General features: G+C 39.1%; 3 protein-coding genes and 1 pseudogene across 3 annotated transcripts in view; 1 reads left to right on the forward strand and 3 right to left on the reverse strand.

The window, feature by feature from the left end:
* Window positions 1–12,591, forward strand: part of LOC138317973 (transmembrane protein 222-like) — a 158,144-nt gene that overhangs the window by 122,149 nt on the left and 23,404 nt on the right. The gene's annotated exons all lie outside the window — the stretch shown is intronic.
* On the reverse strand, window positions 311–1,985 carry LOC138309612 (uncharacterized). Its single transcript, XM_069250838.1, has 5 exons — window positions 1,797–1,985; window positions 1,558–1,654; window positions 1,275–1,422; window positions 835–1,127; window positions 311–526 (listed from the first exon to the last, which is right to left on the reverse strand). Exons 1-4 carry the CDS (start codon window positions 1,877–1,879, stop codon window positions 835–837), a joined length of 621 nt encoding a protein of 206 aa, XP_069106939.1. The 5' UTR covers window positions 1,880–1,985; the 3' UTR covers window positions 311–526.
* Window positions 4,268–6,046, reverse strand: LOC138317931 (uncharacterized; annotated as a pseudogene).
* Window positions 8,347–10,145, reverse strand: LOC138317938 (uncharacterized). Its single transcript, XM_069259921.1, has 5 exons — window positions 9,936–10,145; window positions 9,697–9,794; window positions 9,420–9,567; window positions 8,980–9,272; window positions 8,347–8,668 (listed from the first exon to the last, which is right to left on the reverse strand). The coding sequence occupies exons 1-4, from the start codon at window positions 10,016–10,018 to the stop codon at window positions 9,059–9,061; spliced, it is 543 nt and encodes a 180-aa protein (XP_069116022.1). The 5' UTR covers window positions 10,019–10,145; the 3' UTR covers window positions 8,347–8,668; window positions 8,980–9,058.

The raw sequence follows: 12,591 nt of genomic DNA on the forward strand, positions 1-12,591 counted from the left end.
TTTAGAATACATTGTATATAGAATTTTTTATGCATGTCTCAAACTAGGGGTTTCCCGCCTAGTGAGAATATCACACATGGCCAGGCTGTCCCTGTCATCTGCTACCTACTCTAGTACCACGCAAACAAATTGACGTACTACAACACTCAAATGTTTTCAGGGCTTAGTCATAACACAACTCAAAGTTACAATAGCAACTGATTTTAATGGTTTCCCAGTTAAAACATCAATGACCAAGACACACAAAGGCACCATTGATCACATCATAAATACGAAAAACCATCGACATCCAAGATGCTACTGAAAATTATTATTCAAACAAAACTCCAATGTTCTCCAAATCGTGAATATGTTAACTGGGTGTCGCTATATCCTCGTATCTACACGCCGACACCAAGAAACATAGAAGAACGAGAGTTGGAGATAATACTGGAAAGAGAAACGGAAGGAGCCAGCAGGGCGCCCTGGCGTGGTCACCACCTTTGTTCCATCATCGATATTTTTCTCTTCGAACAGCTCAGCGAATCTACAAGAAAACAATTCAATCTTTAGAATGACAGACTTATACAGTTACAGTAAAGACCTGTTATTCCATAATCTACATCTACAAGGATGAGTTCGTTACGAGACGTAGTTAGACCCGAAGGGACTTTATTTTTAAAGAAGTTATATAGTCTAATGTACATGACATGATTATACTGCCGTCAGAATGTGCGTTCAATATATTAGCAATGTTTATCAACAAGCAATGAGTAAGGTTAGTCAGGAAAAAGCTGCCTTGTTATTAAACACCACATATTATCAGAAATTACTTGTGATTAAGAATGTCCTTACCTAGCGTGGCAAAGGGTACCAGGCGTTGATCTGGCGTTGTACGCACAAAGGAAAAAGTGCCATGTGTTCCTCCTGAAAGTCGGCACAATATTTTCGTGCCCAGTACTTCTCGTCTCGGGGTAGCTCCTTTGTTAGGGTTGCAGAGAGCTCCAGTCCAAGACTGAACATCCACATCGCGTGAGATCGCTTTTCGAAATCGACCATATGGTTTAACATGCGGGCCTCATGGCGTCTCCAGGAAGTTCTCCTGGCCTGGCACGGGTCGGTTCCGCAGAAGCGACAGAGGGATCGACCTGTACAAACCGATAATATATGTTTTAAAACGTGCAATGGGACTACAATATATGACACACCGAACGGTTCTGATAAACATTATCTGATTAAAGAGTTTGATCAACTGGGGGATGATACATTATATCAAGATATGCATTTGTACTTACGAGCTCTCCATTCTCGAAACATCACACCGATGGCTTTCCAGAACTTCCTTGCATGGTTTCCAACCAACAGTGCATACATATACGTGTAGACCAATATTAGTGATGTTATTGCACATAGAACGGTACAAAAGACCTCGTTTCCGATTCTCTGAAAGGACAAAGATGCTTATTAATTTCTAGGGTTTTATACACACCGAATAAAACAAACGAAACGTTAAAAATAGTGATTGTAGATAATGTATTTTACAATACGTCGGCCGAGGTAAAAGTTTATTATACTTACCAACAATAAAGCTCCGTGAGTTGGACATGTTTTCTCGACTTTTCGGGCGCAGAAGTAATTTATCATCCTTTCCATGTATCCTACTTCGGGTTCCACGCTACAAAAGTAAGTTAAAACAAAAGGGTAAAACAAAACAACGCATTAAAATGGCATCAAATAAATGAACCTTCTGATAGTTCCTAGACGAGCTTGCCTTCGCTATGTAAAAACAAAATATCCCGGAGAATATCTAAACTTACCATGTAAAGCCTCGATAAGCAACAGGGCCCTGCTGTGCGGCGCAAAGAATTACCATAAATATCAGTAAGATCTTGATATCCATTTTGGTACTCGCGATATCAAACGAGCAAACAGCTACTCGCGTAGAGACCCATCATCTCCACCATGGCCTATTGCTACGCAGCCTGGCAACATGTATTTGACGTCACAACAAGCTTTTCGTCACCACCATTATTACGTCATACTACTGTCTCTGTTTAGACGGAGACGCGTTTAATGAATGCTGCCATGTTTCCGCTAGCGGTTCCCTTGATTAACGGTTATTACCGCTAGCGGTTTGTTTGTTTGATTGATTTATTAAATTAACGTCCTATAAACAGCCAGGGTCATGAAAGGACGGTCTCCCATGTATGCGGTTTGTTGCGTGTATGAAGTACGGGTGTGTGTTTTGGGAGACTGTGGTATATTTATGTTGTGTATGCTTTTTAGTAGAACTCTTGCCTTTTGTATAGTGCTATTTGACAAGCTTCTGAATGCTGTACAGTTACTGCTAGTGATCTCGTTTATGGATGTTGAGCAGCTTCCGCTAGCAATCCGGGTTTTGACTTAGGAACAATGCTCGGTAGCGGTTCCGTTTATGAATGATATACCATTCCCGTGCCGTAATGCTATTTCCATTCATTAACGCTGGCGGTACCGTTTCTAAATATTGGAGAGTTTCCCATATAGCGGTTATGTTTATGTATGATATGTAGTTACTGCTTGCGATTCCGTTTATAAATTGTTTACATGTGCCGCTAGCGGTCCCGTTCATGAATTGTGTACAGTAATCACAACCGGTCCCGTTTATTAATTTTGTATAATTACCGCTTTCTTTTATGAAATATGTACAGTTGCTACAAGCGATTCCGTTTATGAATTGTTTAAAATTGGGTTTAGTAAGTTTGATGTCATATTAACAGCCAGGGTCACCTAAGGACGGTCTCCCAGTGCCGCGGTGTGTACTTGTCTATGTTTTTTGGGAAGCTGCGGTAATTTTGTGTTGTGTCTCTTTGTAGTAGTGGATCTCTTGACCTTTTTATAGTGTTGTCTCACTCAGCATCCCACCCGGTCACATTATACTGACAACATATCCCACCCGGTCACATTATACTGACAACACACCCCACCCGGTCACATTATACAGACAACGACCAAAGTTTAACGGTTGCCGCTAAAGGATATTTTAATGAACAGTAAAACAGGTACCACAGACGGCGCCGTTGTTTCAAAATACCATGAATACATCAATTCAACTATTCCGTATACACTGCATACCTAGGAATGTGTTTATTATCCTGTTTATATTACTTGTTACTATACCATCATGACTGTGTAAAAATTTCGGATCCGTGTGTACATTGATTCAATTACGTACAATGTTTTGGTGTTTCTTGTGTTTTAATATGTACACTGTACGGTATGTGACACTCGCATGCTGCTATTATGTCAGACACCCGCTTTTAAATTCCATCGGGGCATTCGACAGGGATACGTTTTAGCTGTTTCTTTATTTTTTCTTACTCGTTTACAGGTTTATCTGACGAATTTTAATAAACAAAATTTTGATACTGATGCTTTTTCCATAATCCATGAATTCTGTTTCATTTCCCCAAAACTTGAGGTACAGGTAAGTGTATGTATGTAGCCATTTGGCCAGAATCTATTATAAATGACAATGATTAGTCTTATCAACACGGCGATTATCAACACGCATACAATTAAGTTATTTTAGTTATAAATGACCAAAGAAAGATAACTCGTACGGATTTTCTGCCAAAGTTGAGCATTCGCCTATTTGTTCATTCCAAATTTTAAGAGTGTGATTCCTGTAAAATACATGAGAAATTTTCTCTGTGTATATCAAGATACATTTGTTACACTGTAGCCCAAATGGCATATCAATAAACAATGTATGCTGACACAGGTGTACTGGTGTTTAAAAAGGACGCGGAGAGTCAAACATTCTATATCATTCCGCCATTCCTTTGAAAACAGCATGGCAAGTGTCTTTTTGTGTGTTTTTATACCGAAATATTACATCAAGTGTATCCCTATTAATATACTTCCGAAGGACAGGCGTTTAACATGGCAGTGAAGCATACAAAGTCATTACTTAAATCGAATATCCTTTTTGTTAGAAAATCATAGATCACAAGTAAAGCTGACATTTCCGGTGTAGACGCACTTCCGTTGTTTCCCAGAAAAAAATATTCATGTTTATATTAGAAAATGAAAAGAACTATTCATACTGATTGCACTAATTTTAGAATACATTGTATATAGAATTTTTTATGCATGTCTCAAACTAGGGGTTTCCCGCCTAGTGAGAATATCACACATGGCCAGGCTGTCCTTCTGTCATCTGCTACCTACTCTTGTACCACGCAAACAAATTGACGTACTACAACACTCAAATGTTTTCAGGGCTTAGTCATAACACAACTCAAAGTTACAATAGCAACTGATTTTAATGGTTTCCCAGTTAAAACATCAATGACCAAGACACACAAAGGCACCATTGATCACATCATAAATACGAAAAACCATCGACATCCAAGATGCTACTGAAATTATTATTCAAACAAAACTCCAATGTTCTCCAAATCGTGAATATGTTAACTGGGTGTCGCTATATCCTCGTATCTACACGCCGACACCAAGAAACATAGAAGAACGAGAGTTGGAGATAATACTGGAAAGAGAAACGGAAGGAGCCAGCAGGGCGCCCTGGCGTGGTCACCACCTTTGTTCCATCATCGACATTTTTCTCTTCGAACAGCTCAGCGAATCTACAAGAAAACAATTCAATCTTTAGAATGACAGACTTATACAGTTACAGTAAAGACCTATTATTCCATCATCTACATCTACAAGGATGAGTTCGTTACGAGACGTAGTTAGACCCGAAGGGACTTTATTTTTAAAGAAGTTATATAGTCTAATGTACATGACATGATTATACTGCCGTCAGAATGTGCGGTCAATATATTAGCAATGTTTATCAACAAGCAAATGAGTAAGGTTAGTCAGGAAAAAACTGCCTTGTTATTAAACACCACATATTATCAGAAATTACTTGTGATTAAGAATGTCCTTACCTAGCGTGGCAAAGGGTACCAGGCGTTGATCTGGCGTTGTACGCACAAAGGAAAAAGTGCCATGTGTTCCTCCTGAAAGTCGGCACAATATTTTCGTGCCCAGTACTTCTCGTCTCGGGGTAGCTCCTTTGTTAGGGTTGCAGAGAGCTCCAGTCCAAGACTGAACATCCACATCGCGTGAGATCGCTTTTCGAAATCGACCATATGGTTTTAACATGCGGGCCTCATGGCGTCTCCAGGAAGTTCTCCTGGCCTGGCACGGGTCGGTTCCGCAGAAGCGACAGAGGGATCGACCTGTACAAACCGATAATATATGTTTTAAAACGTGCAATGGGACTACAATATATGACACACCGAACGGTTCTGATAAACATTATCTGATTAAAGAGTTTGATCAACTGGGGGATGATACATTATATCAAGATATGCATTTGTACTTACGAGCTCTCCATTCTCGAAACATCACACCGATGGCTTTCCAGAACTTCCTTGCATGGTTTCCAACCAACAGTGCATACATATACGTGTAGACCAATATTAGTGATGTTATTGCACATAGAACGGTACATAAGACCTCGTTTCCGATTCTCTGAAAGGACAAAGATGCTTATTAATTTCTAGGGTTTTATACACACCGAATAAAACAAACGAAACGTTAAAAATAGTGATTGTAGATAATGTATTTTACAATACGTCGGCCGAGGTAAAAGTTTATTATACTTACCAACAATAAAGCTCCGTGAGTTGGACATGTTTTCTCGACTTTTCGGGCGCAGAAGTAATTTATCATCCTTTCCATGTATCCTACTTCGGGTTCCACGCTACAAAAGTAAGTTAAAACAAAAGGGTAAAACAAAACAACGCATTAAAATGGCATCAAATAAATGAACCTTCTGATAGTTCCAAGACGAGCTTGCCTTCGCTATGTAAAAACAAAATATACCGGAGAATATCTAAACTTACCATGTAAAGCCTCGATAAGCAACAGGGCCCTGCTGTGCGACGCAAAGAATTACCATAAATATCAGTAAGATCTTGATATCCATTTTGGTACTCGCGATATCAAACGAGCAAACAGCTACTCGCGTAGAGACCCATCATCTCCACCATGGCCTATTGCTACGCAGCCTGGCAACATGTATTTGACGTCACAACAAGCTTTTCGTCACCACCATTATTACGTCATACTACTGTCTCTGTTTAGACGGAGACGCGTTTAATGAATGCTGCCATGTTTCCGCTAGCGGTTCCCTTGATTAACGGTTATTACCGCTAGCGGTTTGTTTGTTTGATTGATTTATTAAATTAACGTCCTATAAACAGCCAGGGTCATGAAAGGACGGTCTCCCATGTAATGCGGTTTGTTGCGTGTATGAAGTACGGGTGTGTGTTTTGGGAGACTGTGGTATATTTATGTTGTGTATGCTTTTTAGTAGAACTCTTGCCTTTTGTATAGTGCTATTTGACAAGCTTCTGAATGCTGTACAGTTACTGCTAGTGATCTCGTTTATGGATGTTGAGCAGCTTCCGCTAGCAATCCGGGTTTTGACTTAGGAACAATGCTCGGTAGCGGTTCCGTTTATGAATGATATACCATTCCCGTGCCGTAATGCTATTTCCATTCATTAACGCTGGCGGTACCGTTTCTAAATAATATAGAGTTTCCCATATAGCGGTTATGTTTATGTATGATATGTAGTTACTGCTTGCAATTCCGTTTATAAATTGTTTACATGTGCCGCTAGCGGTCCCGTTCATGAATTGTGTACAGTAATCACAACCGGTCCCGTTTATTAATTTTGTATAATTACCGCTAGCAATGCCTTTTATGAAATATGTACAGTTGCTACAAGCGATTCCGTTTATGAATTGTTTAAAATTGGGTTTAGTAAGTTTGATGTCATATTAACAGCCAGGGTCACCTAAGGACGGTCTCCCAGTGCCGCGGTGTGTACTTGTCTATGTTTTTTGGGAAGCTGCGGTATTTTTGTGTTGTGTCTCTTTGTAGTAGTGGACCTCTTGACCTTTTTATAGTGTTGTCTCACTCAGCATCCCACCCGGTCACATTATACTGACGACATATCCCACCCGGTCACATTATACTGACAACACACCCCACCCGGTCACATTATACAGACAACGACCAAAGTTTAACGGTTGCCGCTAAAGGATATTTTAATGAACAGTAAAACAGGTACCACAGACGGCGCCGTTGTTTCAAAATACCATGAATACATCAATTCAACTATTCCTTATACACTGCATACATAGGAATGTGTTTATTATCCTGTTTATATTACTTGTTACTATACCATCATGACTGTGTAAAAATTTCGGATCCGTGTGTACATTGATTCAATTACGTACAATGTTTTGGTGTTTCTTGTGTTTTTATATGTACACTGTACGGTATGTGACACTCGCATGCTGCTATTATGTCAGACACCCGCTTTTAAATTCCATCGGGGCATTCGACAGGGATACGTTTTTAGCTGTTTCTTTATTTTTTCTTACTCGTTTACAGGTTTATCTGACGAATTTTTATAAACAAAATTTTGATACTGATGCTTTTTCCATAATCCATGAATTCTGTTTCATTTTCCCCAAAATTTTGAGGTACAGGTAAGTGTATGTATGTAGCCATTTGGCCAGAATCTATTATAAATGACAATGATTAGTTTTATCAACACGGCGATTATCAACACGCATACAATTAAGTTATTTTAGTTAAAATGACCAAAGAAAGATAACTCGTACGGATTTTCTGCCAAAGTTGAGCATTCGTTTTGTTCATTCCAAATTTTAAGAGTGTGATTCCTGTAAAATACATGAGAAAGTTTCTCTGTGTATATCAAGATACATTTGTTACACTGTAGCCCAAATGGCATATCAATAAACAATGTATGCTGACACAGGTGTACTGGTGTTAAAAAGGACGCGGAGAGTCAAACATTCTATATCATTCCGCCATTCCTTTGATAACAGCATGGCAAGTGTCTTTTTGTGTGTTTTTATACCGAAATATTACATCAAGTCCATCCCTTATTAATAACTTCCAAGGACAAGCGTTTTAACGACAGTGTGATATACAAGTCTTTACTTAAATCGAAATATCCTTTTTGTTAGAAAATCACAGATCACAAGTAGAGCTGGCATTTCTTGTGTAGGCGCACTTCCGTAGTTTCTCAAAAAAAATATTATTCATGTTTATATTTGAATGTACCAATTTCAAAATACATTGTATATGATTTTGTATGCATGTCTCAAAGTAGGGGTTTCCCGCCTAGTGAGAATATCACACATGGCCAGGCTGTCCTTCTGTCATCTGCTACCTACTTTTGTACCACGCAAACAAATTGACGTACTACAACACTGCAATGTTTTCAGGGCTTAGTCATAACACAACTCAAAGTTTCAATAGCAACAGATTTTAATGGTTTCCCAGTTAAAACATCAATAACCAAGACACACAAAGGCACCATTGATCACATCATAAATACGAAAAACCATCGACATCCAAGATGCTACTGAAATTATTATTCAAACAAAACTCCAATGTTCTCCAAATCATGACTATGTTAACTGGGTGTCGCTATATCATCGTATCTACAAGCCGACACAAAGAAACATAGAAGAACGAGAGTTGGAGATAATAGTAGAAAGAGAAACGGAAGGAGCAAGCAGGGCGCCCTGGCGTGGTCATCACCTTTGTTCCATCATCGACATTCTTCTCTTCGAAGAGCTCAGCAAGTCTACAAGAAAAATATTTCAATATTTAGAATGACATACTTACAGTTACAGTAACGACCTATTATTGTATCATCTACATCTACAGGAATGCGTTCGTTAGGAGAAGTAATTAGACCCGAATGGACTTTGTTTTAAAGCGGCTATATAGTCTGATGTAAATGGCATGGTAATACTGCCGTAAGCATGTTCGGTCAAGATATTAGCAATATCTATCAGCAAGACATGAGTAATGTTAATCCAGAAAAAAAGCTGCCTTGTTATAGACACCACATATTATCAGAAATTACTTGTGATTGAGAATGCCCTTCCTTACCTAGCGAGGCAATGGGTACCAGGCGTTGATCTGGCGTTGTACGCACAGGGGAAACAGCACCATGTGTTCCTCCTGAAAGTCAGCACAATATTTTCGTGCCCAGTACCTTTCGTCTTGGGGTAGCTCCTTTGTTAGGGTTGCAGAGAGCTCCAGTCCGAGACTGAACATCCACATCGCGTGAGATCGCTTCTCGAAATCGACCATATGTTTTAACATGCGGGCCTCGTGCCGCCTCCAGGACGTTCTCTTGGCCTGGCACGGGTCGGTTCCACAGAAGCGACAGAGGGATCGACCTGTAAAAACCGATAATATATGTTTTAAAACGTGTAAAGGGACTAAAACATATAACACATTGAATGGATCTGTTAAACATTATCCGATAAAAGAGGTTGATCAACTGGGGGATGATACATTTTATCAAGACATACAATTGTACTTACGAGCTCTCCATTCCCGGTACATCACACCGATGGCTTTCCAGAACTTCCTTGCGTGGTTTCCAACCAACAGTGCATACACATACGTGTAGACCAACATCAATGATACCATTGCACTCAAAACGGTACAAAAGACCTCGTTTCCGATTCTCTGAAAGGAGAAAGATTCTTATTAATTTCTAGGGTTTTATACACACCGAATGAAACAAACGGAAAAATCGTGATTGCAGATAATGTATTTTACAATACGTCGGCCGAGGTGAAAGTTTATTCTACTCACCAACAATAAAGCTCCGTGAGTTAGACACGTTTTCTCGACTTTTCGGGGCGAAGAAGTAATTTATCATCCTTTCCATGTATCCTACTTCGGGTTCCACGCTACAAAAGTAAGTTACAACACAAGGGTAAAAAATAAAAGGCATTAAAATGGCATCAAATAAATGAACCTTGTGATAGTTCCAAGACGAGCTTGCCTTCACTATGTAAAAACAAAATATCCCGGAGGATGTCTAAACTTACCACGTAAGGCCTCGATATGCAACAGGGCCCTGCTGTGCGACGCAAAGAATTACCATAAATATCAAGAAGATCTTGATATCCATTTTGGTACTTGCGATATTAAATGAGCAAACAGATACTAGCGGAGAGACCTATCATCTCCGCCATGGCCTATTGCTACGCAGCCTGGCAACATGTATTTGACGTCATAACAAGCTTTTCGTCACCACCATTATTACGTCATACTACTGTCTCTGTTTAGGTAGCAGTGTACAGTTAGACCGAATGGCCATGGGTGAGATTTTTATTAAGCAGAAAGCCCCTGTTTTATTATATGCATGAGCAATTAAAAATGGATATGTGCTAAATTTGGCGAATTCAATCTAGAGACTTATATGCAGGCTTCACATTTGAATAAAGAAATTCAACAAAATGGGTTCGAGATTAATGGTTTAGGGGGTATCCGAATGTGCGTCTAAGACGGAAAAACTCAATTCTGTAGCAGCAGAAATTGACAGCCGCGGTACGAGGTAAGATTGCTCAAAAGTTTAATAATATACCTATGTCGAAATAGGCTCAGTTCCGCTATCACGACAGTGATGCTTGGTTTTAAACTGTATTCAAGAAAAAAAAAATCTAGTAGAGGGGGGGGGGGGGTGTAATTTTGGGTTGAAAATGCCAATTTTTTTGCAATTTTTCAAAAAATTTGGTTACCATGGTTTTTACATGCTCACAAAACAACAAAATGCAGACCTCTCCAAAAATGAACTCTGCATGACAATTGCAAATGTTTTGTAGATTAAAAATATATATACTTTAATATAGGTGTTATTTAAGGTTAAAAAGCTGTGTGTACATGATTATAAAGCCTGCACATTATTTTGCTGAATTTTTCAAATCTACTGTACACTACTACCTTAGATGGAGAGAGTGCTAGCGGACGCGTTTGATGAATGCTGCACAGTTTCGCTAGCGGTTCTCTCGATTAGCGGTTGTTACCGCTAGTGGTTTGTTTGTTTGATTTATTGATCAAATTAACGTCCTATAAACAGCCAGTGTCATGAAAGGACGGCCTCCCATATGCGGTATGTTGCGAGTATGAAGTGTGGGTGTGTGTTTTGGGATACTGTGGTATATTCACGTTCTGTATTCTTGCAGTGTAGAACTCTTTCCTTTTGTATAGTGCTATATGACCAGCTTCTGTATAAATGCTATATAATTACTGCTTTTGATGTCGTTTATGGATGATGTGCAGCTTTCGCTAGCAGTCCTGGTTGGGAATTATGAACAATTCTCGTTAGCGGTTCCGTTTATGAATGGTATATCATTCTCGTGCCATAATGCTATTTCCATTCATCAACGCTAGTGGTACAGTTTCTAAATATTGTAGAGTTTCCTATATAACTGTTCTGTTTATGCATGGTGTGTAGTTACTGCTTGCGATTTCGTTTTTAATTTGTTAACATTTACCGCCATCGGTCCCATTCATGAATTATGTACAGTAATCACGACCGGTCCCGTAAATTAATTTTGTACAATTACCGGTAGCCATTCCTTTTATGAATTATGTACAGTTGCTACAAGCGATTCCGTATAAGAAATGTTTAAAATTGTGTTTAGTAAGTTTGATGTCATATTAACAGCCAGGGTCACCTAAGGACGGTCATCCATTGCCGCGGTGTGTACTTGTCTATGTTTTTTGGGAAGCTGCGGTACACTCGTGTTGTTTCTCTTTGTAGTAGTAGAACTCTTACCTTTTAATAGTGTTGTCTCACTCAGCATGCCGCAGACGACACTGAACAAGCACGTCCCACTCGGTCACATTACACTAACAACGGCCAAATTTTAACGGCTGCCGCGAAAGGATATTTTAATGAACAGTAAAACCGGTGCCACAGACGGTGCCGTTACACGTATTTCAAAAAGTCGTGTATTCATTAAAGCTGCAAGTGAAGTCTTCTGTATTTTCAACTATTCCTTATAACTGCATGTACATGTATTGATAGGTACCATATACATAAGAACGTGTTTATTATCCTGTTTACATTACTTGTTACTATACCATCATGGTTGTGTAAAGATTTCGGATCCGTGTGTACATTGCTTCAATAACGTACAACGTTTGGGTGATTCTTGTGTGTTTATATGTACACTGTATGGTATGTGCCACTCGCATGCTGCTATTACGTCAGACACCCGCTTTCAAATTCCATCGGGCCATTCGACAGGGATACGTTTTATCTGTTTCTTTTTTTTTCCTTCCTCTATACATACAGGATTATCTGACGAATTTTCTTAAACAAAATTCTTAGACTGATTGCTTTTTCCATATTCCATAAACTCTTTTTCATTTTCCCAAAATTTTAGGTACACTCAAATGTATGTAGGTAGCCATTTGGCCAGAATCTATTTAAGATGACAATGATTAGTTTTGCAACATGGCGCTTATCAAAACGCATACAAGTTATTTTTAGTTAAAATGACCAAAGAAAGATAACTCGGGCGGATGTTCTCCCAAAGTTCAATCTTCGTCTGTTGTTCATTCAAATTTTAATTGTGTGATTCCTGTAAAATACATGAGAAAGTGTCTCTGTGTAGATCAAGATACATTTTTATACACTAGGCTCAAAAGGCATATCTATAAACAAGGTATGCGACACAGGTGTACTGTTGTTTA

This window comes from Argopecten irradians, chromosome 1 (assembly GCF_041381155.1).
Source record: "Argopecten irradians isolate NY chromosome 1, Ai_NY, whole genome shotgun sequence".
NCBI classification, from domain to species: Eukaryota; Metazoa; Mollusca; class Bivalvia; order Pectinida; family Pectinidae; genus Argopecten; species Argopecten irradians.